Source organism: Anopheles coustani, chromosome 2, assembly GCF_943734705.1.
Source record: "Anopheles coustani chromosome 2, idAnoCousDA_361_x.2, whole genome shotgun sequence".
Lineage (NCBI taxonomy): Eukaryota > Metazoa > Arthropoda > Insecta > Diptera > Culicidae > Anopheles > Anopheles coustani.
In genome coordinates this window covers 76,431,973-76,457,636 of record NC_071289.1, presented here as the reverse complement: position 1 = coordinate 76,457,636, position 25,664 = coordinate 76,431,973, and the positions used below count along the sequence as shown (strand labels likewise).

The 25,664-nt window shown below is 44.4% G+C and overlaps 3 protein-coding genes across 3 annotated transcripts; all 3 read right to left on the bottom strand.

The window, feature by feature from the left end:
* Positions 1-2,299: 2,299 nt before the first annotated feature.
* On the bottom strand, positions 2,300-3,558 carry LOC131265053 (uncharacterized). Its single transcript, XM_058267313.1, has 3 exons — positions 3,550-3,558; positions 2,627-3,128; positions 2,300-2,529 (listed from the first exon to the last, which is right to left on the bottom strand). Exons 1-3 carry the CDS (start codon positions 3,556-3,558, stop codon positions 2,300-2,302), a joined length of 741 nt encoding a protein of 246 aa, XP_058123296.1.
* A 6,434-nt stretch (positions 3,559-9,992) lies between these two features.
* Positions 9,993-11,191, bottom strand: LOC131262874 (cuticle protein 8). Its single transcript, XM_058264960.1, has 3 exons — positions 11,081-11,191; positions 10,174-10,366; positions 9,993-10,102 (listed from the first exon to the last, which is right to left on the bottom strand). Exons 1-3 carry the CDS (start codon positions 11,189-11,191, stop codon positions 9,993-9,995), a joined length of 414 nt encoding a protein of 137 aa, XP_058120943.1.
* A 9,892-nt stretch (positions 11,192-21,083) lies between these two features.
* On the bottom strand, positions 21,084-21,665 carry LOC131262867 (adult-specific cuticular protein ACP-20-like). Its single transcript, XM_058264952.1, has 2 exons — positions 21,368-21,665; positions 21,084-21,289 (listed from the first exon to the last, which is right to left on the bottom strand). The coding sequence occupies exons 1-2, from the start codon at positions 21,663-21,665 to the stop codon at positions 21,084-21,086; spliced, it is 504 nt and encodes a 167-aa protein (XP_058120935.1).
* Positions 21,666-25,664: the final 3,999 nt, after the last annotated feature.

The window sequence follows — 25,664 nt, the reverse complement described above, 5'->3', positions numbered from 1 at the left end:
CATTACGCTGGTTACTCTTCTACCATAATACGCTGGCCAATGCAATATTGTGATCCACTTTCGTGTGTTTCTATTTCGGGCGCTGGGGCTATTATCTGCGGGGTCACTTTTCGGCTCGCATTACGTTATGAGTGATGCTCATTAGTTTTGAAAATTTCTCTGCCGTGCAGACAATTTCACATATTGACAAAGCCTGCGTGAGGAGGCGGCGTAATGATTCATGGTCGTGCAAATGTATTGAAGGATTTGCAAACACGAGTGCCTCCATTTAGTAAGATGGTGTGGTCTTGAGATTTTAATCTGTAATGTCCATTGAAGTGTGTTGTTTCACAATAGGCTCAATGATACATGTTATGATCTTTGTCTGTTGCTGGTAAATAAGTTTACCTTGAATTTATTTTTGACCACACTTTCATTCTACAAGGTAATTGTTTATTCTATCTCAAAACTTATAAGACATCAGAATAGTTATAATAGAACCAGTCACCCTTAGGAGAGCAAATAATTAATAATGTCGTGAAAACTATTGCACAGATATCCGCTAAAGCACATGTCAGAAACCAGTCTTTATGAAAAAAACATACTAAAATAGTATTTTTTATTAAACCAGGATAAAATATAATATCGAAGAATACTAAAAGATTGCAAAACTATTCTCACTGACCTTTGATGGATTTCTTTGAGAAAGTATAAAATATAGTGCGAGAAACAAGAACTTTGAAATAGGCTAATCAAAGACTGACATTTTTTAAGTGTAATACTCAATCGATTATGTTTTAATTGGGGTTTGTTAATACTAGAAATTCCAAATCACGATCACACTTCAGGTTGTTAAGTTAACCCTTTCACAACCAAGGGAAATATTTTTCCCATCTACAAAACTCGTTACGGCTTGTTCAACTATTATCAAAACGATACTTTTGAAACGAAACATCAAAGTAAACAATATGTCAAAGGCGGCATATGTCTTTCTGAACCAATGAACAAAAACGAGCTATCAAAATTCATTCGTGCGTTCAACCAACAACAACAACAAAGTATTTGGAAAGTTTATTAGACTTGATGAATTTATTTACTTTTTATAGAAAATGGCTAAGATCTTTTTTCGGAAAATGTAATATGTGATTTGTATGGGAACGAAAATAAAAGAAATTCCGATATCATAACTATAGTCGTCATTTAGTTACTTTTTTTGGTTCATAGGGAAAAATATTTCCCATGAAATTATAAAAAACATACACAGACCGCTAGGGTTTTCTGGTGATATTCTCGTATTTTACACCCCAAATAGCCAAAGTATTGTGTTGCCAATTTTAGTCTTGAATAGCTTATGGTCCTGAAAGGGTTAATTTCCCCTTCGTTTTACACTGTACAGTTCTGATAACAACTTTGAATGCCTTGAATTTTCTAACTTGAGTTTGATGTGAGAATAGGATTAAAAAGTAGTAATTACTTCTTGTTAAAATTATATCATCATAAACAAAATTAAACAAACAAATCAATACAGCTTCAAGCATTTTTCGTTAGCTTTTCCATACAGAGAATTCTTTTTAGCTGGTAAACTTTGTTAAGAATGTTTTAAACACTGACCTAATACCTACAGTAGCATTTATTTACAATGTGCTAAATATGTTGTAGATCGACCTTACACATGAGAGTTTTAGAGAGTAGGTATTTATCAAAGATGTTAAATGAATTAAAATGAAATTTTTCCGTGGTTTCAAAGCCTTCAACAACGATGCAAAGCCTCCATAGTGTAGGTATAGGAAATGGTTGAAATTTGGTTTCAATGGCCTCCCTTCTTTAATCTAAACCACAGTTTGTGAAAGAAACTAATATTACATAGATAGTATGTACCCATTTGAGAAATAATTTCATTTGGTGATAATTAATTTATGTTTTAATTCTATGTTTTTTATATAAAGATTGTTTATTGGATCCTCGCATTGCTGCGCATCAATTTGCGATATTAACCTATAAAACTAGCAGCCAAAATAAGCAGCTCTACTTTTGCAGAATAAAGCCCACAATTAATTGAAGCAAAAGAATAGTCATGTGTTTTTCACTTTTAATCACAGATAGGTTTATTATAAAAGAGTTCAAACGAGTGGCTCCATTGTGCCGTTAGCGATTGCACAGTGTTGCAACATTCGTCCGACGTCATGCGCAGCGTTAGCAAATAAATAAGCAGCCTCGGCGGAAGGCAGTATGCGGCTTGATATCGATAATCTCCTTGTAATCTCAACGATTGCACCCCCGGGGCTCTTCTTTGGCCATGCTGAGTCGTTGCGTGGGCGGCTTAGTGCTGCTTCCAGACCTTGGCGTAGCTGGTGGCGCCCTTGCCGTAGTAGTCTCCGGTCGCGTACGCTCCGGCATAGTTGCCGATGTAGCCGTAGGCGTTGTGCTGCTTCGGTTCGGGATGGTGCGCATGGCCAAACTTCTTCACGACCGCATTGAAACCGTTGTGGTCATCCGAGGTGTACTCGACGACGCGCGTAGTTCCGTCGGCTTCCTTCAGCATGTATCCACCTGAACGGAGGAAGAGGATCAAACGTTGGAGAGGTCATTTCAGGAGTTGAATTGGTGCTTCATAAGGGACAGGATATTAGGAACAGCATTGCGTTACCTTTCACAACATCACCGTCGCGGAATTCCCACTGCTTCTTGTGGTCACCGGTGTGCGGGTCGTCGACGCCGTACTCGAAGCTGTACTTCGGATATGCGTTGTACTCGTCGTACTTCTTGGCGTAGCCCACCTCCTGCTGACCGTACTGGTAGTTGTCGTACAGATGAGAACCATGCTTGCCACCATACAGGCTGCTGTAGTCGTTGCCTTCGGCGTAGCTGGTGGCCGGAGCCTCGTGGTACTCGTGAGCAGCTCCCAGATACTTGTCGTTGGCCAGGACGAGCTGCGGCTCCTGATGATACTGATGATGTTCCTGCTCTTGCAGCAGCTCGACTGGGTAGTGGACGGCCAGCTGGGGCTCCGCCGGGACGTGGTGCACCTGCTCGAGGACGTGATGGTGCTCCGGCACGTGGTGGTGCTTGGTTACGAAGGCATACTGGGCCGGTTCGACAGGGGCCGACTGGACGGCAGTCGCTGCCAGGATGGCGATGGCGGAAACAAACTGAACAGAAACGAAACATTGTAAGTTGCATGTTGGAGTGCACATCGGAAACTATTCAATCACATATCAAAAATCCAATGGATTCCAGATGGAATCGTTTTGTATTATTGGAAGCTCATCCGGAACCAGTTGAGGATTGAATGAATTTGAAAATATATTTGGAGAAACTCTCCCATCCTCTGATATAAGAGACCAAATTCGCCATCACATGAGACCACTAAGAGACTTCAGTTGATTTAGTGTGGTCTAAGCCATTACTTATTTTCAGTTTTGAAATTTATTTGGTTGGAGAACGTTATACGCTATTGATTTCATCACTTTGACTCCATTGGATAGTCAAATGTTCTTTGTTCATTGGTTGATGCATGTTTTAGTACTTCGGATCAAAACTCTATCATCATATGATGCACTAGAAACTCACTCGCAGCATTTTCAGGCTCGAACTTTTACTCCACTTATGGTTTGAACTCTGTCTTCTTGAACTAAAACACTTTAGGTTAACACTCGGAACTTTGTTGGCGGAACTGGTTCGTTTTGCACTCTACACCTCAAGCGGATCGTCTGATGGTGTTCTGCGCTCGGCGCAACGGTTTTATACGATGGTACGGTTTTTCCTTCGCCTCCGATGGTTTCAGCCATCAGGGTACTAGTGTGGAGAAGAAAAAAAAACGCAGAACAACCGTTCGTACGCCATTGATTCTCGAGGACATCCCTGCTCCTTCACTGCCAACGCCATGCCCACGCTCCGGTTCAAAGAACTTGGAAACGGACATCACCGTCAATTAATTGAAACACCACCCATGGCGGTGTTGGTGTATCGCGCGTTCTCACTGCATCGCCTCTGGGCCAAAGCGCAGCCAACACCCACCCTCAACCCCCACTCTGTCACCTCCGTTGACTGTACAATGGATTTCTTCAGCGGGCGTTTTCCACCATTTCCACCGCTTAGCAAAAGCGAATGAAAAAAAAAAACGAATGATTTTAACAACTCTGACAGTGTGTTCGAATAGGGCAGACAGTGAGCCACCGTGAAGCCATTGAGATTAATTTTTCCACTTCCACCGCACCGGTTTGGGGTGATGAAAAGCAATGCACGCACGCGTACCATCAACTTCTGCCAGGCCACGTGTCTGCTCCACCACGACACCTCGCGAGGTTCAATTCTTCCAACCGAAAGAGGGTATGTAGTGGTAAGCCACCGCTAATTACCCACCATATTGCTGGTCGATTCGGTTCGGTTTGTTATTTTTTCTGGTTGATACACTGCCAGAGAGGGTCAAATCGAGGGGCACTTAAAGTAGATTGCAAGGTAACATTCTTGTCCGACGGAAACGCCCTTTTACCCTTTGCTTCCGAATGCTTTGTGCTACATTTTTGCCAGTGCATTTTTGTGCATCGTACCATCGTGCGTGAAAATGCATTCAGTTTTGGGGTAATGAGGCGTGAGAACACTTAATGAATTTTCCGACAAGTGAACAGAATTAATTGTAGCGTTGTTGCCACCTTGATCAACTTCTAAACTGGTGCGTGTTTGCGTTTATGTGTCAATCGTTCTGTGGAATGTGCAAATTGTATCCTTAATTTGAGCTAATTGAAGGGCGAAGGAGCACACCCTTGGCCACGATGCATTTTCATACCAATTGCATTTGAAAATATATGAAAAGGCTTTTATTATTGTTTATCAAATGATTACTTGAGAAATTTCGTTTGGTTCACGACTCTCTTGGTTTTAGCACATCTTTATACTTTGTATTTGAATTATGTTTTCGAAATTTATCACATTACAATTATCTCAAAGTATGATTAATTTCGTTCAATTTCTTTGTTTATATTGAATTGGTGTGAGATTAATTTTATTGTTACTATTTTCTGGTTCTTATGTCGTCTTATACAATTGATTAACGCATTAGTTGCATAAAACCCCTCCAAAACATTTTCCATTGGCCGACAACCTGGCGAGCATTGACCTGCTTTGTGATCGATTGATAAAACCGAGCGTTTTGGAATCGAAAATTAATTATCAGCTCGGAAAACGAGCCATCAACAGGTAGGGGCCATTTTGCGCCGGAAATGCGTCAACCGATCGGTTGAAAAACGGCCCATGACAGGTGTCCACCGCTCATAAAGTATCGCTTTCCCATCCGTTTGCCGACGGCTATGGCCGTTGCATTGCGAGACGATTCGGAATTTTATGTGGCCCCCCTCAATATACCGAACCGATGGAACGAGATCGAGTTGACCGGTGGCCTTTACAAGATACGATCAAGCTGTCAGTGCTGATATTATTAATTCCGTCAAACTGACAAAGGAAAGAGGAAAAATAACCGAGCGGAGGAAAGATGAAAAAAAATAAGCCGGAGCGACGTAAGAAATGTAAAATGGTAATGTTTTGGAGTGTGAAAAATTTCCTTGGGTAGATGAGTTGGAGCTCCACACAAGAACTTTTATTTTTCCAAGGTATTAATAAAAAGGATAACAATTTTTTTGATCGTTTACCTTACGTACGCTTTCGCCATTGATACTGCGCCGCTGAACAATTAAACAGCACATGAAACAAATGCGAATAGGTTCATTACATACCATTAGATCCCATTCTGAAGAACGCCGAGTGCGACATTAAACATTACGTAACATCCACCATTATTATTCGCGTTCTACCAGTAGAGCACATTTACCTTGGTGTTTGGTTGGCCTTTTTTTCTTCAAATCGCACCTCATATGAATCAGATGAACGAAAGCGTACACCAATGTACTCTGCGGCACTCGGTCAAGCTCGGGCAGGTTGTAACGGATTTGATGATGAAGGGGGGTTCGGTTTTTTACGATCTGTGATGATGAAAGTTTTGTGTCGCGCCATGACCAGCGCAATTTTAGATGTTCCATTTTCAAGGCAACCGAGGGAAAAAGTGAAGCCGTGGAAAAACTTTGACCACCGATGGTGGTCGCCAGCGGCGCGGCTCAAGGTGATGATGTGAGCTTGATTTAGGGTTGGATGTTTGTTTTATAAAACGAAAATCTGGTATGGATTTGAAATATTCCGGTGTATGCGAACGTAGAATATAGCATTAATATGAATTTAAACATTGAGTAAAATGAAAAGCATTTATTTCATTTAATTTTTTTTTCTGAAAACTACTTCGTTGTCTACTCCTTATCATATACCGAAGAAATGAGTTTGTGTATGACACAATCAATCTCCCTTTATTTGAACTGTGTTCTGCAAATACACATATGAAACATAGAAATGAATGCTACCGTTTACGATGCGTTCAACCCAAATTTTGCAATACAAAACCACAGGGCTTTTTTTGCACTTGGTCAACCATTGATATGCTTACCGAGCAACATAAATACGATTCATCATAGTGTGAGAAAACAAGGAGTTTATGCTGAAAACCTCGACAACAAAATTGGACCAGAATTGACAAATTCCCGCTCGATCCATTTAGTGAAGCAATCGCTAAAAGCATAAGCATTAAACCGCATGCTCTGGTCCACCGGTAACTGCCGCTACTTGTTGAAATGGGTCCAGGTTGCAACGTCCATACATATTTGCATCCATCGCGCGGGCGAGCCTGGGCCATCGTTGTTCGGCGGATCGATTAGTGTAAACATGGAAAAAAAGTATGTTTCAAAAAGCGCACCGAACCGGTGATGGCTGGGCAGTAAGAAACAGTTACAGATATGCCTCTGTTTTTGCTGCCGGTACATCTATGCACGCTAGGGCCTAGGCACAGGGACAGCAGCGGTTGTGATCTTTGTTACTAGTTTTCCACAGCCCACCCGCGGAGACTCCCCGCGAACGCAAAGGAAAAAGCGTCGCTGGAACATAAGAGACACACACGCACGAGTCAACCCAACGCCGGTGACACACGGGAAAGGCTTCGCGTTCGCGGTCGCCCGGCAACGAAATGCTGCGAATGCGATGGCCTCACCGATTGCACCAGCTCCAGGGCACCGTTGGGCAAGGGCTCGCGCGGGTTCCGCGTTATGGATCAATCGTAGAAAAACAGGGCTTAATTGCTGCATCGAGCGCGTGCTGATTGATCGCTTTATTTCTCGGCGTATGGCCGTGGGGTAGATTTCGGCGGTTCACCCGGATTGTGATCGTAGCGTTTTTCCAGCGAGCCAAACGGTTACAATCGCTGCTTCAAGACGCGTGCGTTGATGACACTTTAATAGATGCCTATTGGAACGATTGCATTACCGCACTGAGGAGGCTAATTTCGCGAAGGTTTCTATTAAAACTCGGTTGCGAATTAATTCACGACGTTTTTTTTTGAAGAGCAAATGTTTATATGTAACTAGTGTTGTGCTTAATGAATCTTTTGGCGAGATTCAAAAAGGGGGGTCCCTCAACCGACTTTTGGTTGGTGACTTTACACCATTTGGTGTGTCTTTGGGATTCATGAATCTCTCGGCGAAAGATTCATGAATCCCTTATAAGGCATAGATTCATTCAGATTCATGAATCTGAATCGGATTTACACAACTCTAGTTATAACATGCTTACCAATAAGAATTGATTTTCCGATCTCTTTAATGGACGTTTTTATATCCTAAAGATTAATGATTTTTGTACCCTGAAAAATATTTGATTGTCGCCATTTTATTTAGAGATTCCAAAACAAATTCATACATTTCTAGGGAAGCCAATCCAATACAAAATGCAGTAAACAATTTGCGGCAAGTAACCTTTGATGTCCGATTGGGCCTGGCTTTTTAAATTTTCATAATTGAATTTATGCATATCTTTCATTTCCCAAATGAACCACGGTTTTGCAGCAACATGCAAAAGGTAGTCTAATATATTCACTGGGTCCGGGGTTAAGTCGCTCGCGTGGTTCGCGAAAAGCCCGCGTTGCGCCGGCGCCGTCAACGATCCACGTTAATTTAATTCGCGGAAACAATCGCGCACGACGCGTGCCTAATGTGGTGGCCACTGTATGCTACCGTCAACAAATGCGCCGATCTTCGAGACCCCCTCGAGACTCTCGCCTTTCGACGCCGTGCGCAGAACGACTGACCTACTTCTCGACAGCGGTGGCCCGGGAGCCTTCAGCCGCACGGTTGATGCAATAAGCGAGCGCGAATGAAGCTGAAAGTGAAGAAAATTATGTTGAACTTGAATTCGCCTCCGCCTGCAACTTGGCTCAACAACTGCCTCGGCTGCTCTCTGTGAGCATTAAAGTTGTGCTATTAGTTTTCTTTTACCCCTCGCGGGCATTCGTTTTTCATGCTTGCCTCTGCTCCACCGCCCGCTGCTTTTTATTGCACCCTCACCCAGCCTCCGTGGCGTCAACACATCTTCCCTGCTGTGATGCTCTGGTAAAGCTTTTCACTTTATGCTTCTCGTTTGGCTTAACGGCGTTGGTGAATCGAGAGCGTTTGTTTGCGTTGGCCGTTGTTGTTGGCGCCGGGGCCCTCGGTTGGTTGGTTTGTTTATGATTAATGAGAGTGAGAGTTTTCCACCCGCCCACCCGCCCGACGCTGTTGAGGGAGTCAGGTCTACACTTCAGTTGGGCACGCCGAGCGCTGTTTCTTATATCAGACCTGTCCACGCGCGTTCGTCAAGATGTTGTTTTCCAGAAGGAGATGAACAACAATAAAACCGGACCAGTTGGAGTTTTTTCCAGGTGCTTCGTCGGTCGATGGGGAATATTACAATCGGCCAATCGTGGCAGTTGCATAATGGCTCTTCCCAATGTTGTGGAGGTTGGACTCTGGATGGGTTGTATGTCGTACAATGAATATGATACTGTATGATTGTTAATTATTAATTGAATTGATTAGATTGACAAATCAAATTAAAAATTGATCTTAGATAACCATGTTTTACCTCTTTAGGTGTGCATTGATTAGTTTTGCCAAAACATAAAGAATATTTAATGAAACAGTAAATTTCTTTTATCGATTTACGTTGCTTTACGAAGCTCGCTATACTAATCTTTTTTTATCTCTTAGTCGTCTGTTAAAGCGTTAGTTAGTGTGTTTCGTTACTACTAAACTTGTTGTACTAAGCAATTCGTGAAAGCGTGAAGAGCTTTAATAGTAGATTTCTAAAAGCTTGCACATCCATCAAACATAGCGGATGAACTCATAGTGAACATAAATTTAGGGGTGGCGAGGATCATAAAGCTCTTGACATACGAGCGGCAACAAGCAGCTTTTTTGATTCCAGTGGCTTTCAAACGTCTTACTTGTGTAACTTCAACCTCACGAAAGCTCCTTTGCTTCAAACGCATGACGATTGGATTCCAGTTTTTTAATTCGTTCTACGATTAAACGTCTTTTGTCGATTTGCAGTTGATTGAACCCTCGGCAGAGTTTTTTTAGCACTGAAATGGCCCTGAACTTAAGGTTCGTTTTGAGCAACCTGTCTGTGTATAGATGGAACCTCATTAGGAGCAGAGCAAACTTCAATCATCTGATCAAATGAAGTGATGGCTTTGGGTTGATGAAAGCAACTTTTTATTGGCCTTTTTAGTTTTCGTTTCTTTCGTTCTCGTTTTATTTCTTTAGCTTTGAAGTTACGAAGAAACAATAAATTTATAATAATATTGCCGGTATTTGCTCTTTGAACATCTTAAGAAGCTTATATACAATTATTTTTATTGAAATTGAACCATCACATATTTTGTAATGATTTTTTCTACTTTTTAAAATCCCCTATACACATAAAAAAGGTTCGAATCAAAGCCTGTTCGAGCCGGCCATACCTTTAAGATTTGACAGTAAAACAAAAACATACAGATAAACACTACACTATATGCTCACGCGATCGTTTTTAAAACTACATGTGTCACAGAACTCAACTCATTTACGGTATTGATCCCCCCTTGGCTGTTGTAGGCTATGGCACAGCTACGATTTATGGCCTCCCTGCACGAACGCTACCGGTTTGGTGTTCCATAGTGGCTGCGGTGGCGGCGTTTTTTTGCCCGCACTGTGTATGCTGTACTGTTGGGAGCTTCCTGGCAAAAGGCATGAAAAAAACCCCAAACGAAGGTTACAGCTGTTCCAAGAATCTGAAGCTGCATCTTACCCGGTGCCGTTGTTTTGATGACCGTGCGGAAGCCACTGTCGCCTTCGACTTCGTAGTGAACGGTGCGGACGAATCCTCCCGGCTCAAGGACACCGTAGCCACCGTGCACGTAGTCTCCCTTCCGGTTTTCCCAGTGATCCAGCGACACACCGGAGGGCGGATGGTCGATGTAGTACCGGAAGGAGTAATCGATCTGGCGGAAGGAATCAAATGATAATAAATCCGTCGGAATGGTAGCGTTGCTAAAGGTAGTAAAATTAAGGTAGTGGCGAAGAGCATAACGGTTTACGGATCGCTAATTGAAATGTGATCTTATGTCAAAGATATCAAGCAAAGCATATGACAGCTAACAGTGTCTTGCCCATATCGATATGAAAAAAAGAATTCAAAGCTTTAAAATTGACTGCAATCGGCATGTTGTTCATGCACTCCAAGTAACTTCATACCAGATCTTGGGAAGTTTAGTTCAGTCCGGGGTCTTCGGACATTTTTCCTCAGTCCAACTGGCTAATCCGAGAGAGCACCAAAGTCGAAGATACGTACGTACGCTTTCGCTAATTGAAAGTAATTTAAACGCCGTAAATTCTCGCTGAAAAGTTCAACACAGTACCGATGCTGTATTGGTATGATTTATTGCCAAAGCTATGCCAGTAGGCTCTTAAGGTGAATACCATCGACCTAAACCGCTTCGCTTGGGGTTGTTTGGGGTAAAACTGTCGAGCAGTTCCAAGCTGCAGCAAGTTTGTTGTAATCAGAGTAAAAATTTTCAAATTCTCATGTTGACATGATTGCGCAAAGTGGAAAAGCTGCTGAGGTTTTTACGATTTCGTTTGATGTGTAATTAATTTGAATCCAGTTATTCGGTACACGCTTGGCGTATAAAGTTGCACTGCTAGGGTGTACTTACGGCAGCTTTCTGCTGATAGTTCGATACAAACTCGACCAAATGGTCGCCCGCCGTCAGCAGGGCGAAAAGCTGTACAACGACTCCAACCGCGGCGATCACAAACAGGTTCATCTGGAATGGAACATTAGGTAATTAGCTCGGGAGTTATTTATAGCACACAAAATCAGCCCTCCCAGTGTTAATGGTGGTCTTCACATTGAAAGCGATACCCATTGCATGGTTGAGGTATGATTTGTTTGATAGATGATGTAGTCGCCATGGTTTTGGTGGGCTCGTGGCATTTCTATCAATTCTTCTTTAAAAACCTGTTCGTTGAAAAGATCGCTGTAAAGTCAGCGCTTGTGTAGATCTTATCGTCGTGCGTTAATCACAGCGAAATGTTTCCAGCGGCTTATTTACGAGCGCCGAAGAACAATTCTACCCAACCCTCGTCTGGCGAACAATGGGCCGTCATAATCATGCCATCGTCTTACCATTCCACTTCCTGTCAAAATGGCACGCGAAATGATCCCGATGGATGTACGAGCCACGGCTCACACCGTATCGGGCCGGTTCGTCGCTTGCGAGGCGTTTAAGTTCAAAGACTCGCCCCCTGTGGCAATGTCGTTTACCTCTTGCTGCCCGTTCCGTTCACTTGCTCCCTGATTTTAGGCAATGACCTTGGTATTTGCGTCGCAGCGAAGCGACTCGATCATTGGCTCGGATTGATCAAACGTGCGCTGTTCGGGGGGAATTTTTATCCTGTGCTTTCCACGCGCAGCCATCCGAATTGCCAGCGGGCGATTGGTTTCTGCGAATTAATAAGCTGGACCTAAGCCTTTTGCTAGAGAAAAAGAACACCTTTTTGTGTGGTGTCACCTTCACGGGGAAGGAGTGCGGTATGTTCCCAAATGATCCCATTCTGTAGCAACGGTGCTGACGGTGGTCGAGGATCAACCATGTGGTACGTGGGATGGAATCAAAATGGGTCTGACATTTGAATGAAACATTTATCCCGAGTGCCGACTGCGGCCGGTTTATAATTCCTCCCGAATTTTGACATGATCGATCGATCGCTAAAGTTCAGTTGTTTTGACAGTGAGTTTGGCGTTCTCGCTGGTCACCGACTTAGCAGCTCAAACACTGATTTAGATAACAAAGAACCTGAACACTTTTGGATGAAGCCATGAGAAAAATCTGGGAATTGAAGCTTACTGTTGGATGACTCAAAAGGCTTATAAATATCTACATATGCAGAGGAAACTCACACTGATTTGAATGATCTCTTCTACAAATACGTATTGCAATATAGGAACGAATAGGATAAGAATTTGAAGTCTTTTGTTTTCAATTTCGATATTGTACTGTAATGAAACACTTTCAATATTTTGTATGCGAGTATTGTTTTTCAACGCTTCTTTAGAACGCAATACAGAATATAAACATCTGTTAACCTTCTACTGAGTCGTTGAATTTTGCTCTCGCATATCGGGACCTCGGTTTGCAAACAGATGACAGGTGAAGAAACAAGCAGAACTCAGTATAGAAGGCTCATCTGCCTCTATTTTCCCATGAGTCCAAGGACATTCTAGCTTTGTTCGTGAACTTCCCGCAAACGAACCCTTGTGGAAGATCGTGACGATTCGTCTTAGTACAGGTTGCTGAACCAGGCAGAGGATATGCTGTTGCTCTCAACCAAACCATTCGAGGAGGCTGTTTGTTTATAGGAAACGGAACATAAAACCACGTCACGAGCTGCTGTCGGTCGGTTATTGGATTGTTTACCTGTTTAAGGTTCCGTTGTTTTTTTTCTTTTCCTTCACAGGTTAGCGGTGATTTATTCGGACGTCAGTGCGCTTGGCATGGCGTCGACGTTGATGAAACGTCTTCTTTAGCTAAGCGGTTCATCTTGATTTCCGACACGAGGAAACAAAAGCGCTCGCCGATGTGGGATCATTAATGGCCGTTTATTTCCCTCCCTTCTAGCTCATCCTCACTTCCTCATCGACTTCATTCGACCCTTGGATCACCCGATCCCTTCCCATCCATCCCGACCCGGACTTCAACCCTCGAGGGAGGTAGGGGTTCGGAACCATTTGCCAATTTATTTTGCCAACCCCTCTTGATCGCGGTATGTCGCGTTTCGATGCGATCATCACATCGTTTCCTACCTTTCGTGAACTTGGCATTGAAGCTGGCATGATCGGTTGTGCCGTCATGTGCAAATAATAAGCCTCTCAAGGGCAGTCGAGTGCCGCGCACGGTTTGCGGAGTTGCGACTTCACACTTTTACCCCGAAGGAGATGAAACCGGCGCTCCCGAGGTGTGCGACAACGGGTCGGAGATTGGTTTGTGCCATTCGATATTTACTACACCTCGTGCTTGGAAAATATGTCTGCCCGTTTCCATTTCCCCGTCTCAAACTCTCGGCCCGCGAACTTGCAGTGGATGAACCAATTTCGGAAACCGGTACGGCAACGCGGGCCGCTACCGGGTGCAAAGTAACCGACAGATCCGATACGATCGCGGTCGATAGCGAGGCGTCGCTGTATGTCGGTTGGCGATGCCGACGCCACCACTATTGTTTATTCTCATGCAAATCAGGCCACGGATGGGCCGATTTAACGGGTGTCGTACGGCATCTTGGCATCTTTTTTCTTGCTACCTTACCCGCTTCCATGCGTTCACCCAAGGACACACCGGGTTATAAATGTCACACCCTGGTCTACAGCGTATGTTACGTTACGCCACGCCGAAGGCTCGGAGACAGCTAGTGTCGATCGCGGGTCGCACCGATAGCGCTAGATATGCATCTTTGGAATGAAAATTGAAATTGGAACCGTGAAAGGTTTCCACCGTACCGTGAGTTCACGGGGTAATAACCTTCGAAAAGCACGTGGCTTAAAGCAGATACATATGTTTTGGTTACAGTGTCAAAGAATCAACGTTATAAAAACATAAATTTAACAAGTAAAAATCACTTTTAACGGCGTTGTCTGGTGGAATAATCGTTTCATCTTCCGCCTGGCGTTCATTTTTGATGAATTCGATTGATTAAGCAATCGTTTGTGTAAAAATAAACGATCGTCAACATCAAATCTAATCCAGTAGTCTCAGGACAATGAAAATTGGCGATTGGTTATTTTTGGCCATCATTGAAATTAATTAATTCTGTATGTGATTTCAACTATCGTTCAAAAATACAACAGTATTGAAATATAACAAATTGCAGCCTTTTAATGATCACTTCCACACAACCACTATTTGAAAACTAAAGCCCTACAAGCAATAAGAGGCCTGATTCATTGAATGCACTCCGAGAGGGGTAAGCTTTGTTCAATACATCGATCCGTTTCGCTAACATCATCCTTGGGTTGATTAATGTCTAGCGTCATCATGCATCCGAGTACGGGATCGAGGACTTTTGGCCAATCATTGCCCCGATGACGTTGGTCCTAGCGCAAAGAATCTCTAAAGGGCAATCTGCACCACGCCACTTGCCGTTGCGCAACAACCACATACGCTAGATGGCCTCAGCGAACGACGGAGTAAAGTTCGTAAATTCAATCATGATAACCATCGCAGCGCTTCTTGGGTGACCTACGGTGGTCGGAGACCGAGCCGACCCTTTCGCTGCAAGTACGTACATACACGAAGGGTTCATGAACTCTATTCACACCTTACCCCCCGGGGGAGGGAATGGGAGGGTTGGGTGGTTGATCGTAAATTAAATGGCTTTCTGTTCGAGCGCCGGTGGCGGGAAAATGGCAACTCCCGCTTTGAGCGATGATCTCAAAATGTTAATTACTTTCCGGAGGGCCCGAGGCTGGCCGCCAGATTGGGTGGTGGACCAACCCATCCGAAGCGTGTCGCATCGCCAACGTCATCCGTCCGACGGCGACGAAGGCCATCGGATGGAGATGGGGCTGAAAGCGGTTGAATATTTTCGCCTTTAGTACGCCCCGCTCGAGCCACCGAATGTCGGCGGTCATCGCGTCTGTCTGGTGTGGAGCATCAAATTAGACCGTTATAATTAATTTTTCACCATCACCGTGTGACCCTTTGACGCGTCGCTGCCAAACATTTTCGTGAGTTCAGGGTCGGATGAAAGGTCGTGGATAGGAGACTATCTTAACGATCGTAGGCTGTTGTGGTATATGCATTTTTTCATGATGAGAGTTGAGCGTGGAATCAGTCTTCGTTGGCCCTGCATCACATCATGCGTCACACGTTAACGAGGAACTCTTTATTGGCCATGAAAACGTGGTATAATTTTACAGTTAATTATGATTGTTCACCTTCATCTTGAATTTTCTAATTGTAGCAAAAAATCATACACGATAGATGCAGAATTATACATTATCATCAACTTATAGTCACACTAGAAAACTGGTTCAAACTAAGCCTGTATCTTCAACAATTTGTTATTCAAATATCTCCGACCTTGACATATTTTGCAATAGCATATTTGCATGTAAATTAACTCCTCTAATTGAACTGCAGCCGTGAGATCAGGAAGCTCGAAACAGCATTGCATGGTTGCACATGCTCCTATTGATCGTATTTGAATCCTTCATCAGTGTTACTTGTGTGCCCCGATCGTGACATATTGCTGAATAACTCCTCGGCGGAGCCTACACAAAACAGCAGCTGATTTTCTGACGGAAGCAATCGATTTGCTCAAAGACTGCTGCAAGTGTATGTGCTAATGAAGAATTTATACGATCGAACAACGATTTGTAGTCGCACGCCGAAAGCGCCGGGCAAGAAATCGAAGCTAATGCTGAGGTGACGACAAACGGTTTTAGAGGCCGCTCGGTGGTAAGTGTTCGCTTGCCGGTAGCGTCACCGCCATGGCAAGTCTCGATCAGTCCGATCTGATAAGTGCGGCACATCGGTTCGACACACCAATTCTGGACCGAAGTGATTTGGAAAATTTAGGTTAGCACCATTTTCCGGCCATTTCCAGCGGTTTGCTGCGGTACCGGACGGTACGGCTATCGGGCCAGTAGCATCTCTTTTGCAACACATAAACACACACACACACACGCACGTGACTGCATGCAAGGTGCATTTCCACGGGGACTTCAAACCAACCAACCAACCAGTGGTGGGGTGGTGCAATCAGCTGTGATCTCTCGAGCGCCCGCGCTGCACCTTGTTCGACGGCTTCGCCATCTCTAACCTTGTGGTAAATAAATTTTCCTTTATGGTCCGGTTATTAACAATTTATCAGCTCACTGGGCTTGGAATGGAGCGCCACTGGCCACCATCGAGCAGGCAGCACTCCTACCCGAGTCCTATTTGGATCAAGCAGTCGATTTTGCACGAGCGGCACACTGATACCAGCATGATAAAGCATCGCACTTCTAGCCTTTAGATTTATTTTGAAACAGCCGTTGAGAAAACGATAAGGAAAATGATTCTATATTGAAATAGATAAAAAAAACCCTGCGCGAGAATCAGATCGTAAATCTTCTTAACATCCCATAAAAATGGTTTATGAAACGATCGACCCGCAAGATCGAAGCAACACCCAGCTGACAATGATTAAGCACCCATCGGCCGCGGGTTCACAGGGTCGCCGTGGGGCGTTGGCTGGCGGGTTTTATGGAAAAGGATTTGTTCGCCCAAAGGCGGGCTCGTGTTAACAGGCAGCCCAGCGTTAATTGAAATTTCTAGGCAAGCAGTTTTTGGCTAACAGCGAGTTAGGGTAGTCTTGATGAATAATGCATGTTTTGTTTCATTATGTCCGTCCGTGTCGCATACATTGTTGCACATTTTACCAATTAACTAAAGCGTTCGTCGCTTGCACCGATGGCGTTGAAGTCTTTTGTACTCGTTTGCTGTTTCGTGGCATTTTATGAACCCTGTATGATTTATTTATCTACCATTTAGAAGTTGGACGTAAATAAAGAAGTATACAAAACTCATCCGCTTGTTGATTATATTGTTTCGTTGCTGCTTCTATACTTAAGCTAAAAAAATGCTGCTGCTTCATAACCTTTGCTCGCGCAGTTGAAGGTTGAACGCTATGGCGTTGGAGAACGATCTTAAGTGACTAAAGTAAGATGTGCCATTAGGCTAATGGTTAGAACCCGCGAGGAATCACCGAGTTCGATCATCGATTGTGTAGTTTTTTGCATAGGACAATAGGCTGCGTGTGATGGAACTGTAGATAGTTAGAAGTGCTTTGTATGGTGACGTAGGAAATGTCAAAGTTCATCCTGTGTAAAGTTACCATTATCAGTAGTTTAGATCTATTTAACATGGTGGGATATTTAAGAAAAAAAATCTCATTTTCTCCTATTCTATTTGTGAATGAACTCCTTCGTCGCAGAGTAGGTCAAATGGCAGTTCAACTTCATTCGGCGCTGACAAATGACACTTCTTACTCATATGGAGTTCAGCTCCATCACTCACCTAACGCTCCTAGTGAGCTCTGGCGATAATGTTTGTTATGAGTGACACAGAAAACGTATAATAATTCACTGAGCTTGTCTACGATTTGGATGCAAAAGCGGCCGATAAAAATAAAAATACAACCAACAAACGTGTGGGAATTTCAAGCAAACGCAGTTCACAAAAGGTTCGTGGTGTTTTGCACTGGTTTCGTTAAAGGTGAAGAAGTAAAGAAACACAAAGTGCAAAAGCTCGCCCCGCAAGATAAATGATGTCGAAAACATGAGTTTCCATTTCTATCCAGCACAATCTGAATGCTTAAGTTGTTGACCATTCGGTCCGTTTGCAGTGATTAATAATTCTTCATAATTTCCCGGCGATAGTTTTCATCGTCGTTATCACAACACAACCGTGGGGGTAAATGGGCGGCACGATTGAGTAACTTTCCTTTCCCAGCGGGAGACAACCAATCACTGGGAAAAGTGATTGCTACCGCTGGAAGAGAAGTACGCTAAATGATCGGTGCATCGGTCCGTGGACGGTTTTCGCTCGGACGGTTATGTTTTTCCATTTGGCACACGATTTCAATTACGCTAACGAGTTTTCACTCCGAAATTTCTCACCACCGCCTTAGACCCCGGTGAGTGCTGGATCATCTTTTTACGATCGATCATAATCCGATCCGTGATGATTTTGGTGCACGCGATGCGACAATAAACCCGGGCCCGACTTGCCCTCCCAACGCGGACACGGACGGCTTGGGCCCATAATCCTATGGTGGAATTTATCATTTTGCAACCGCTGGCCGTAAATCAAGCGGTTCGTTTACTCTCACTACTCCGAGCACCGTGCGCCACATAAAAGTTAAGGTGATTAATCACGTACTTTGCTTTTTCGTCAGCTCACGGCGAGAGATGACACCCGGGGTTTCTTTTATCTCCTTCTCAGCCCAGTTTATCCTCGCCTTTAGGTTCTCGTGCTCAACGAACTTTTGCCTACCTTAAATCTGCGCGGGAACTTCTGGATCTTCAGACGTGGAGAGTGTCGTGTCGGTGACGACTCACGTCGTGGCAAGGGATCCTGCAATGGAACTTGAAGATGAAATAAAAAAAAAACGACACTACCCCAAAGGTGTCACGAAATCAGTGGCGGCTTTTGATGGATGTGCGATGTAGTCAACTCTTTGCACCACTAACCAATCACTAAGCAGGCTCTGTATTTGATTGCACCACGACCATCCAAGTGCTGGGTGAACTAATTGAGTTTTACAACCGCTTGACAAACGACACTTGACACTTTTTTGCGGATCACAGTTTCTTTCCTTTTCCAATACCAATAATCACTCACACACGTACACTATCTTCCTCACCGTTTCTTTGCTTCACCTTGGGTTGCTTGGATGGATAAGCGATGGCAACGGTTCCCGTCCAGGATAACCGAGGCACACCACGGAGTGAAAGAAAGAAGCGACCGTCGGTTTTCTTTCACCCTTGGGAAAATCGGGAAATTGGCGGGGTTTGCGCAAGGAAAGCAAACTTCTGCACACCCTGACCGGCGGTGAGATGTGGCAACCAGCGAGATTTGCGACGATCAATCGACCCATCGATCGATCGATGGATGATGAAACTCTGCCCGCCGTTCGTCTGGAGCAGCACAACAAAATTAGGTTTCCGATGCGCACCCTACCGAGAGTGGCACCGTGCGCCAAGGAAATTACTCGCTCGTGGTGGTGTTAGTGGGCTGCCATGTGAATGTATGTGCCCCGAACAGCGTGAGGAGAATCGTTAGGATCTTAGCAAGGGCTCGGAACGTGCCTCCATTAAGGGAGGATGGTAAATGGAGAGTGCAAAGGAGAAGGCTAAGACATGTAAAAGATTATGGGCAACGAGCAAGCGAGAGGCGAGGCTGTAAGAATCTGTAATAGTTTTCGGGGGGTGGTAGTCGGTGGTGATTGGAACAGCTAGGGGGTAGTTGAGGTAAAACGAGTGCGCCTCCAAGCGCATTGGAACGCAATCAACGGCATCAACAAACGGCAAGCAAAAGATGGCTCCGGGGAGAACATTTACCGGTGGAAGACGCCATCGGGTCGACAGTCAATGCTGCGAACCCCCCTTCTCAAAGTGACGTCTTTCGTCGTCTACGTGCCATGGAAGATCGCGTCGGATATGTATGTCACTACGGAGCGTACCAAGGGATCGCTTAGAACATTCGTTGGACATAAATTGTTTTCTTAAAAAGATTATTTTTTACTTCAACGTGTAGATCTTTTCTAATCTTGAGCATCACAATATCTCCTATTATTACTTATGAGTTTTACGGTTACAAGTCCTGCGAAATCTCCCACTGTTCAGCTTCATTCGCTCGGCCAAATAATTGAAATTATCCCACTGTGCCAATGGCAGTCTTTACACCATGCACGATCACCGCGGGTACCTGTTCACTATCGAATTCGCTTTTTATTCTCCCACTTGCCATAGGTATATAAAATATGAGATAATATCTGCGTCCATTGAGGATGAGCCTACCAGAGGACACCGCCGTTCGATTCGGTCGTGCTGATGGCAGCTCGGGTGAGCGGGTAGCACGAGTTTCGGATATTACTAACCTATTGATTGTACAATGAAGTAATCAACGGGTGGCCGGGGTCCGCGACTTTACCTGAACAAAACTTGTCGAAGGACTTTGCTTGCGAAAGGTGGATGGGTGTTTTCCGTGGAAGCCGGGATGGGATGCGACGGTGCGGAATGTGATGATGATGATGATTGTTTCTTTCGCTGGGCAGTGCTAAACTTGGGCAGGTTTATTGTAAACAGATGTTTTCGGTCGGCTACCAACCAAACGGGCTGCGGTTTGTATGAAGACGCGAGCGGAGTTTGAAGGTCTTAGGAGGTACATTCCATTTTCAATACATTTTAGCCATAATAGCATGTTCCAGCTTACCGTTCGTTCGTTGGACGAGTGGTTCAGGTTAAGTATCCAGCTATTTGTAGTAAATTTGTAGAGAGTGGTGTCTCCACGTTTTTTTTTCAAAGCCATGAGATACGAGAGGCTAAGGTTGGCACCATTGGTCACTTACATTAGACATTTACAATGCGGTACTAAAGGTAAATTCCAAGCGGTTGTCGTTACTGTTTTGCTTACTTCTGTATGTGAATATGAATAATGATTTTTCTGTTTGTAAACATTAAAATAACAATTAAAAAGGAAAACATCAAAATATCAAAACCAAACACTCATCATAATTGCAAAGCAACAATTTTTACAATTTTATTACCTGTTGACAGGTCATTATAAAAACGTGGAGTTTGCTTGATTCAGAAATAAAAAGGAGTTAGTAATACCTATGTTTTATACGACACGGCTAGCGAACATAACATCATCAGCAATTCATTGCATCGTGCCACTCTTCGGACACAATCGCATGTCACTGCAGGGGATTGTTTGTCAATACCCACACACTACGTTTCTAATAAACACGGTTTCGGTATAGCAACTCCAATATTCACCCCCACAAATAGCGTGTCTGATGTTTGGCTGATCGCGAGCTATTTATTTTATGCAGATTCATACCATTATGACGCGGAATATGTACACTAAGGGGCTTTGTTGCCTCTCCGACAGCTTAGCTAAACTTCTTCAGCTTGCTGTAACTCTGTCCGACTTTGTGACTGTGGTGTTCTAGCGCTGCAGATCGCTCCATCTTTTGGCCTTCCTCTGGGTGAATCGGTTTACCGATTTTCTTCACGATCGCTACGAAGCCATTTTTATCGTCCGCCCGATACTCCACGATGCGCTGCGTACCGTCTGGTTCGTCGAGGGTGTAAGCTCCTGTGGTAAGCAAAGGAATGTAAAGGAAAAACTTCGTGTTATTCCACCCACACTGAGCAGCCCTTACTCCAAACTTACCCTTCACGATGTCACCATCCCGCATTTCCCACTGACTCTTGTGATCGCCGGTGATTGGATCCTTCACACCGTACTCGAACTGATACTTCGGGTAGGCGTAGTAATCGTCCGGTGCGTCTTTACCCAACTCCTCGTTGGCCATCTCCATGCCGGCATCGACCGGTTCGAACTGCATCTGATCGACGCCTATTTGCGGTTCGTGTTTGACTACCGTTTCGTATGCCTGGCGTTGCCTCTTGGCCGGCGCTCCATGCACGAACGCCACCAGAACAACGAGCTGAAGCAGTAGTTTGAACATTTTTGGATGGGTTAGAATTCACCTGCACCTTCAACAGAAGCTTCCAAACTGATGATGAGCAAACATTGGAGGTTTGCTTTTATAATAATAATTACCCAATGGTTTCGTTCGATTAAAGTTGTTACAGCGGTAGAAAGTGGGTAAGGCGGTTGATTCGCCTCACTACCCACAGGGCGGTCTAGTTCTTCGGGGTGGTCTTGGGCTAGACCTTAATTCTTGAACTTGAACAGTGTTTGGTTTACTTTCGTGCGCAACATGCAATGGTTCGGTGGAAGAAGAAGTTGTTTTTGATCTAGACAAACCATTTACAGGGTTACATAAATTAGAGAAAGAGAGAGAGAGAGAGAGAGAGAGAGGCATTTCCATTTTCAATTTATTTCATGTTTAAAAGGAGAATATAAATTTTGCATAATATATTTTTATTTTGTCCAGAATCGGAACAAAAATGATACTTTTTGATTCCTCCCTGAAGGTTAACAAAAATGTGAATTTTTAATTTCTCCCTTAAAGTTTTAGATCGAGAGCAACGAGAACAAGTTTGTTTGTGTGATTTAAGGACCATTTGTTATGGAAGCTTCTTCAAAATATGCAAACTATTTGACAGAAAAGCAGTACCACTAACGCCAAGGCAAACCCTATTATCGTTCAGGATGTTGTTTCAACGCAGAACATAATCGTTGATGCATCTCTCGACTACAACCAACTCTTTCACGGCAATAGTCCAAGCCATCTGGTTGTGGCCACTGCAGCAGCAGCGCTACCCGAATGCAATTTGCATAGCCGGGCCACTCTGATTGACGCTGCCTGCAATCATTCCGTCATCGGGCTGCTTAAGGCTTCGAGTGGATGGGTTTACAACCCACAGCTGACCATGGGCTCATGGGGGACGGACGGGGCATACAGTTTGATCCGGCTAGACGGTAATCGAGTAAGGGTCAGACAAGGATGTTACTGCACCGAGTGAAACGCATGTCACTGCAGCGTGCGATGCACGCGATGCACTTCGAAGGTTGTTGTGTAATGCAGAACGCGCTACCGTCCGGGGAAGAAAACAACGACGAGGCATGATTGGCCTCTTTTGGGGTCGGTAGGTTTACACGAGGGCATTCTTTTGATTGAGTCTTCTCAATGCTACCGAGAGGGATACTAAACAAAACAATTAACGTGGAGGTTACCAGAGACATCTTCAATCTTTTTTTTTTATGGAAGAATTTCTTAAATTGCACAAAGTATAATGCTACTGAAATTAATAAAAACAACAGAATTGATGCTCTTATAGTTCCTTCGCAGCTTCGCACATAATCCTTTTATTTATCCGACCATTTTAAGTTCTTAACAGTCGTTGACATGGATCGCTTTCGAAACAGAACACAGTTGTTTGCCTTGTGATGAAATGTCAGTCATGCATTGCGTCACCTCATCCGCAGGGATGTTGCAAGACCTCCTCTTCAGCGGGAATAGTGCAAGGATATTGAGGAACCGAGGACGTCCGCTTTGGTGTCTTCGGGTTTAAAAACTAGACTAACAGCAGGAGCGATTGAATAATTCATTTAAATTGCCCTCGGTTTTGTAAATGGACAATGAGAAGAAACCAGCGTGCACAGGCGTGGGGTGAAATGGCAACGATGATGGTCCTGGGCCGTTCCTTTCGCCTCAACCACAAACAAACCACAACACACCTCTGGATGTTTGTCCGCGCGATAAATTGCCCGCCGAGTGCATTGTACGGTACGGTCCTGGCCGTCGTCATCCTTCCCGGAGGCACAGACCGCTTCCTCTCACCGCTTTCGTTTAAAGGTCAAGAACGCCGAACGCGCCTTCTTTTAAGGTCTGTTTTGCTGCACGGTGTCGCCCTGGACGCAACCGCATCTTTGTTGGCCTTTTTCACGATCGACAACAACAGTTTCGCCGTTGTGCCATTTAAGAGCGTTGGTACACTTTTCAGGTTCTCCTCGGCGATCCTGTTTGGCCGGATGGGAACCAGTTTTGAGGTTATGGAAGCCATCGTCTTTTCGATGGAGCGAACTTTTACGGGACAGATTTTTTATTTACTTTACGTGTTGTCGCAATCAGGAAGTCTTGTTTGTGACGCATTTGTCCAACTGCCCCGGGGTGCATTAATTCCCCTCTCGGTGTATGCTTGAGCAAGCGTGGAATATTGCAATAAATTGCTTCCTAATTTACTCGATTAGTTCGACGTTTGACGGACGTTTGGTTCACCTTTGTGGGGGATCACCTCCGAGCTCGTGGACCAATTAAGCTGGCGCTTGATTAAATTAAAATTCATTTCCAACCGGACAAATCGCAGCACGACGTCGGGTCCTCGATGTCCACGATGTGCTGATGCGATCCGTTCCGTTCTTGGCACCTTTGGAAGCGAAACGCATCCACGAGCCTCGACAAAACATTCGACCGCACAATCAAGCGATCAAGTGATCGTTCGCTTGACATAATGTTTCTTGCCTTCCTTTGGTTTTCGCAGTGCACCAAATCGAACCGGACCGGTATCCTTATGTGGATACGCTTTTGGTTTGATATTCGCTAGTGAAGTTCTTTGCCATTTCCCAGCCCACCTGTAAAAGGCAAACGGGCCGTTCTAATTCTTTCTACCGTCGCCATTATCCGCAGCGGCGAAGGAGTGACTGTCCAGCACACCGATCCCCAGCAGTCCTGCAATGTGCCATATCGATTGATTGATCCACTGGCAGCTTCCGATCCGTGGGACAGCGTGGCCTTCTTGAGACAGCCCGAGGTGTGTGTGGGGCTCGCAAGAAAACAAGGCTTGCCGGTATCGATGGCGATCGATTTCAAAGTCGGCGCTCAGCGTGGAGAAGGGGATGTAACCACACGTGTCGGTATTTACACAGATGGGTGCTACAATGTTTCCAGGCACTTTCGTGCGCCAGCGATCCGGGTGATCGATAAGTCCCGGTTTGGATTGAGTCCCGCGATCCATTTGAAGTACGGGCTCGGAGAGTGGCTCACCGGTGTCGATTCACTCTTGATTGTAGTGATTAGGGATGATTTATGGCCGGCCGGAGTGGAGTTGAGTAGTAGTAAGTGTCAGTGGTGAGCGGGTAGTTGTAGTAGAGCCGCTCGAGAGTGGAGCGACTGGACACCTACGATCGATAATCGACTATAGTATTGCTCATGTCAAGAAAATGAAGGAGTTTGTCATCGGTAATGGTGAGGCTCAACACATTTAAATCGCTTGTACTACTTTACGGTGGGCATATGGTGCTGACATGCTTTTTGTTTATGATCCTTGAATTAAAAGAAAAAGAAATTGATTACCTAAAGGTTCAAGAAATGAAAGAAAACCCAATTTTAAAGCGATTCTTGTGTCTGAATTTAATATGTCTGGATTAATGTAGTTCCATATTCCTCATATAAAATCCTTAAAAAAAAATAGACAAAGTTCTAATACATGTTGTTACATTTTCTTAAAGCACTTTTACCTGTAAGCCTTGCCTTTTAATATTGGCGTTTGATAACCTTTCAGTTTTCAGTATAAATTGAACAGGGTCTCATTGTAGAAGTCGTTTATTTTAGTTTGGATCTTATCGAAAAGCATTCGCTCTGGCCTCAGTAAAATTATCTAAAACGGCGCCTCATATCGGTAGAGTTAAATACCAAAACCATTTAATGCTCCCCGCACGATCCAGACAAAACCTTTTACGGCAAAATTGGTGCCAAAAACGGTAAACGCCCCGAAAAACACGTACGTACATCGCTCGGGGCCAACCAAGAAACGCCCAAGGATGCGCCGAAAAGGTTAACCACGCGCACGTCGAGAAAAAACACGAACGACGACCGAAAATTAAAAAAATTAAACAACCCCCCCCTGTCAAAGACCTACCTTAACGGCGAAGCGAAAGAAAAAGCTCCCAAACCGTTGCCAGCAGGTCTGATGGCACGAAAGATGCACGTCGCACGACGATGGGTTTGGGACGATCGTTTCGATAAGTAAGCATATCACGCAGGGTAGAAAATCTGACC

Bases quoted from the DNA above. Each gene is read 5' to 3' on its own strand.
- LOC131262867 (XM_058264952.1), bottom strand. From the start codon at position 21,665: ATGTTCAAACTACTGCTTCAGCTCGTTGTTCTGGTGGCGTTCGTGCAT. The intron at 21,290-21,367 runs GTAAGTTTGGAG...TGCTTACCACAG, and splicing joins GGATGGTGACATCGTGAAGG to GAGCTTACACCCTCGACGAA.
- LOC131262874 (XM_058264960.1), bottom strand. From the start codon at position 11,191: ATGAACCTGTTTGTGATCGCCGCGGTTGGAGTCGTTGTACAGCTTTTC. The intron at 10,367-11,080 runs GTAAGTACACCC...TCCTTCCGCCAG, and splicing joins ACTATCAGCAGAAAGCTGCC to ATCGATTACTCCTTCCGGTA. The intron at 10,103-10,173 runs GTAAGATGCAGC...GCCTTTTGCCAG, and splicing joins CATCAAAACAACGGCACCGG to GAAGCTCCCAACAGTACAGC.
- LOC131265053 (XM_058267313.1), bottom strand. The intron at 2,530-2,626 runs GTAACGCAATGC...TCCTCCGTTCAG, and splicing joins CGACGGTGATGTTGTGAAAG to GTGGATACATGCTGAAGGAA.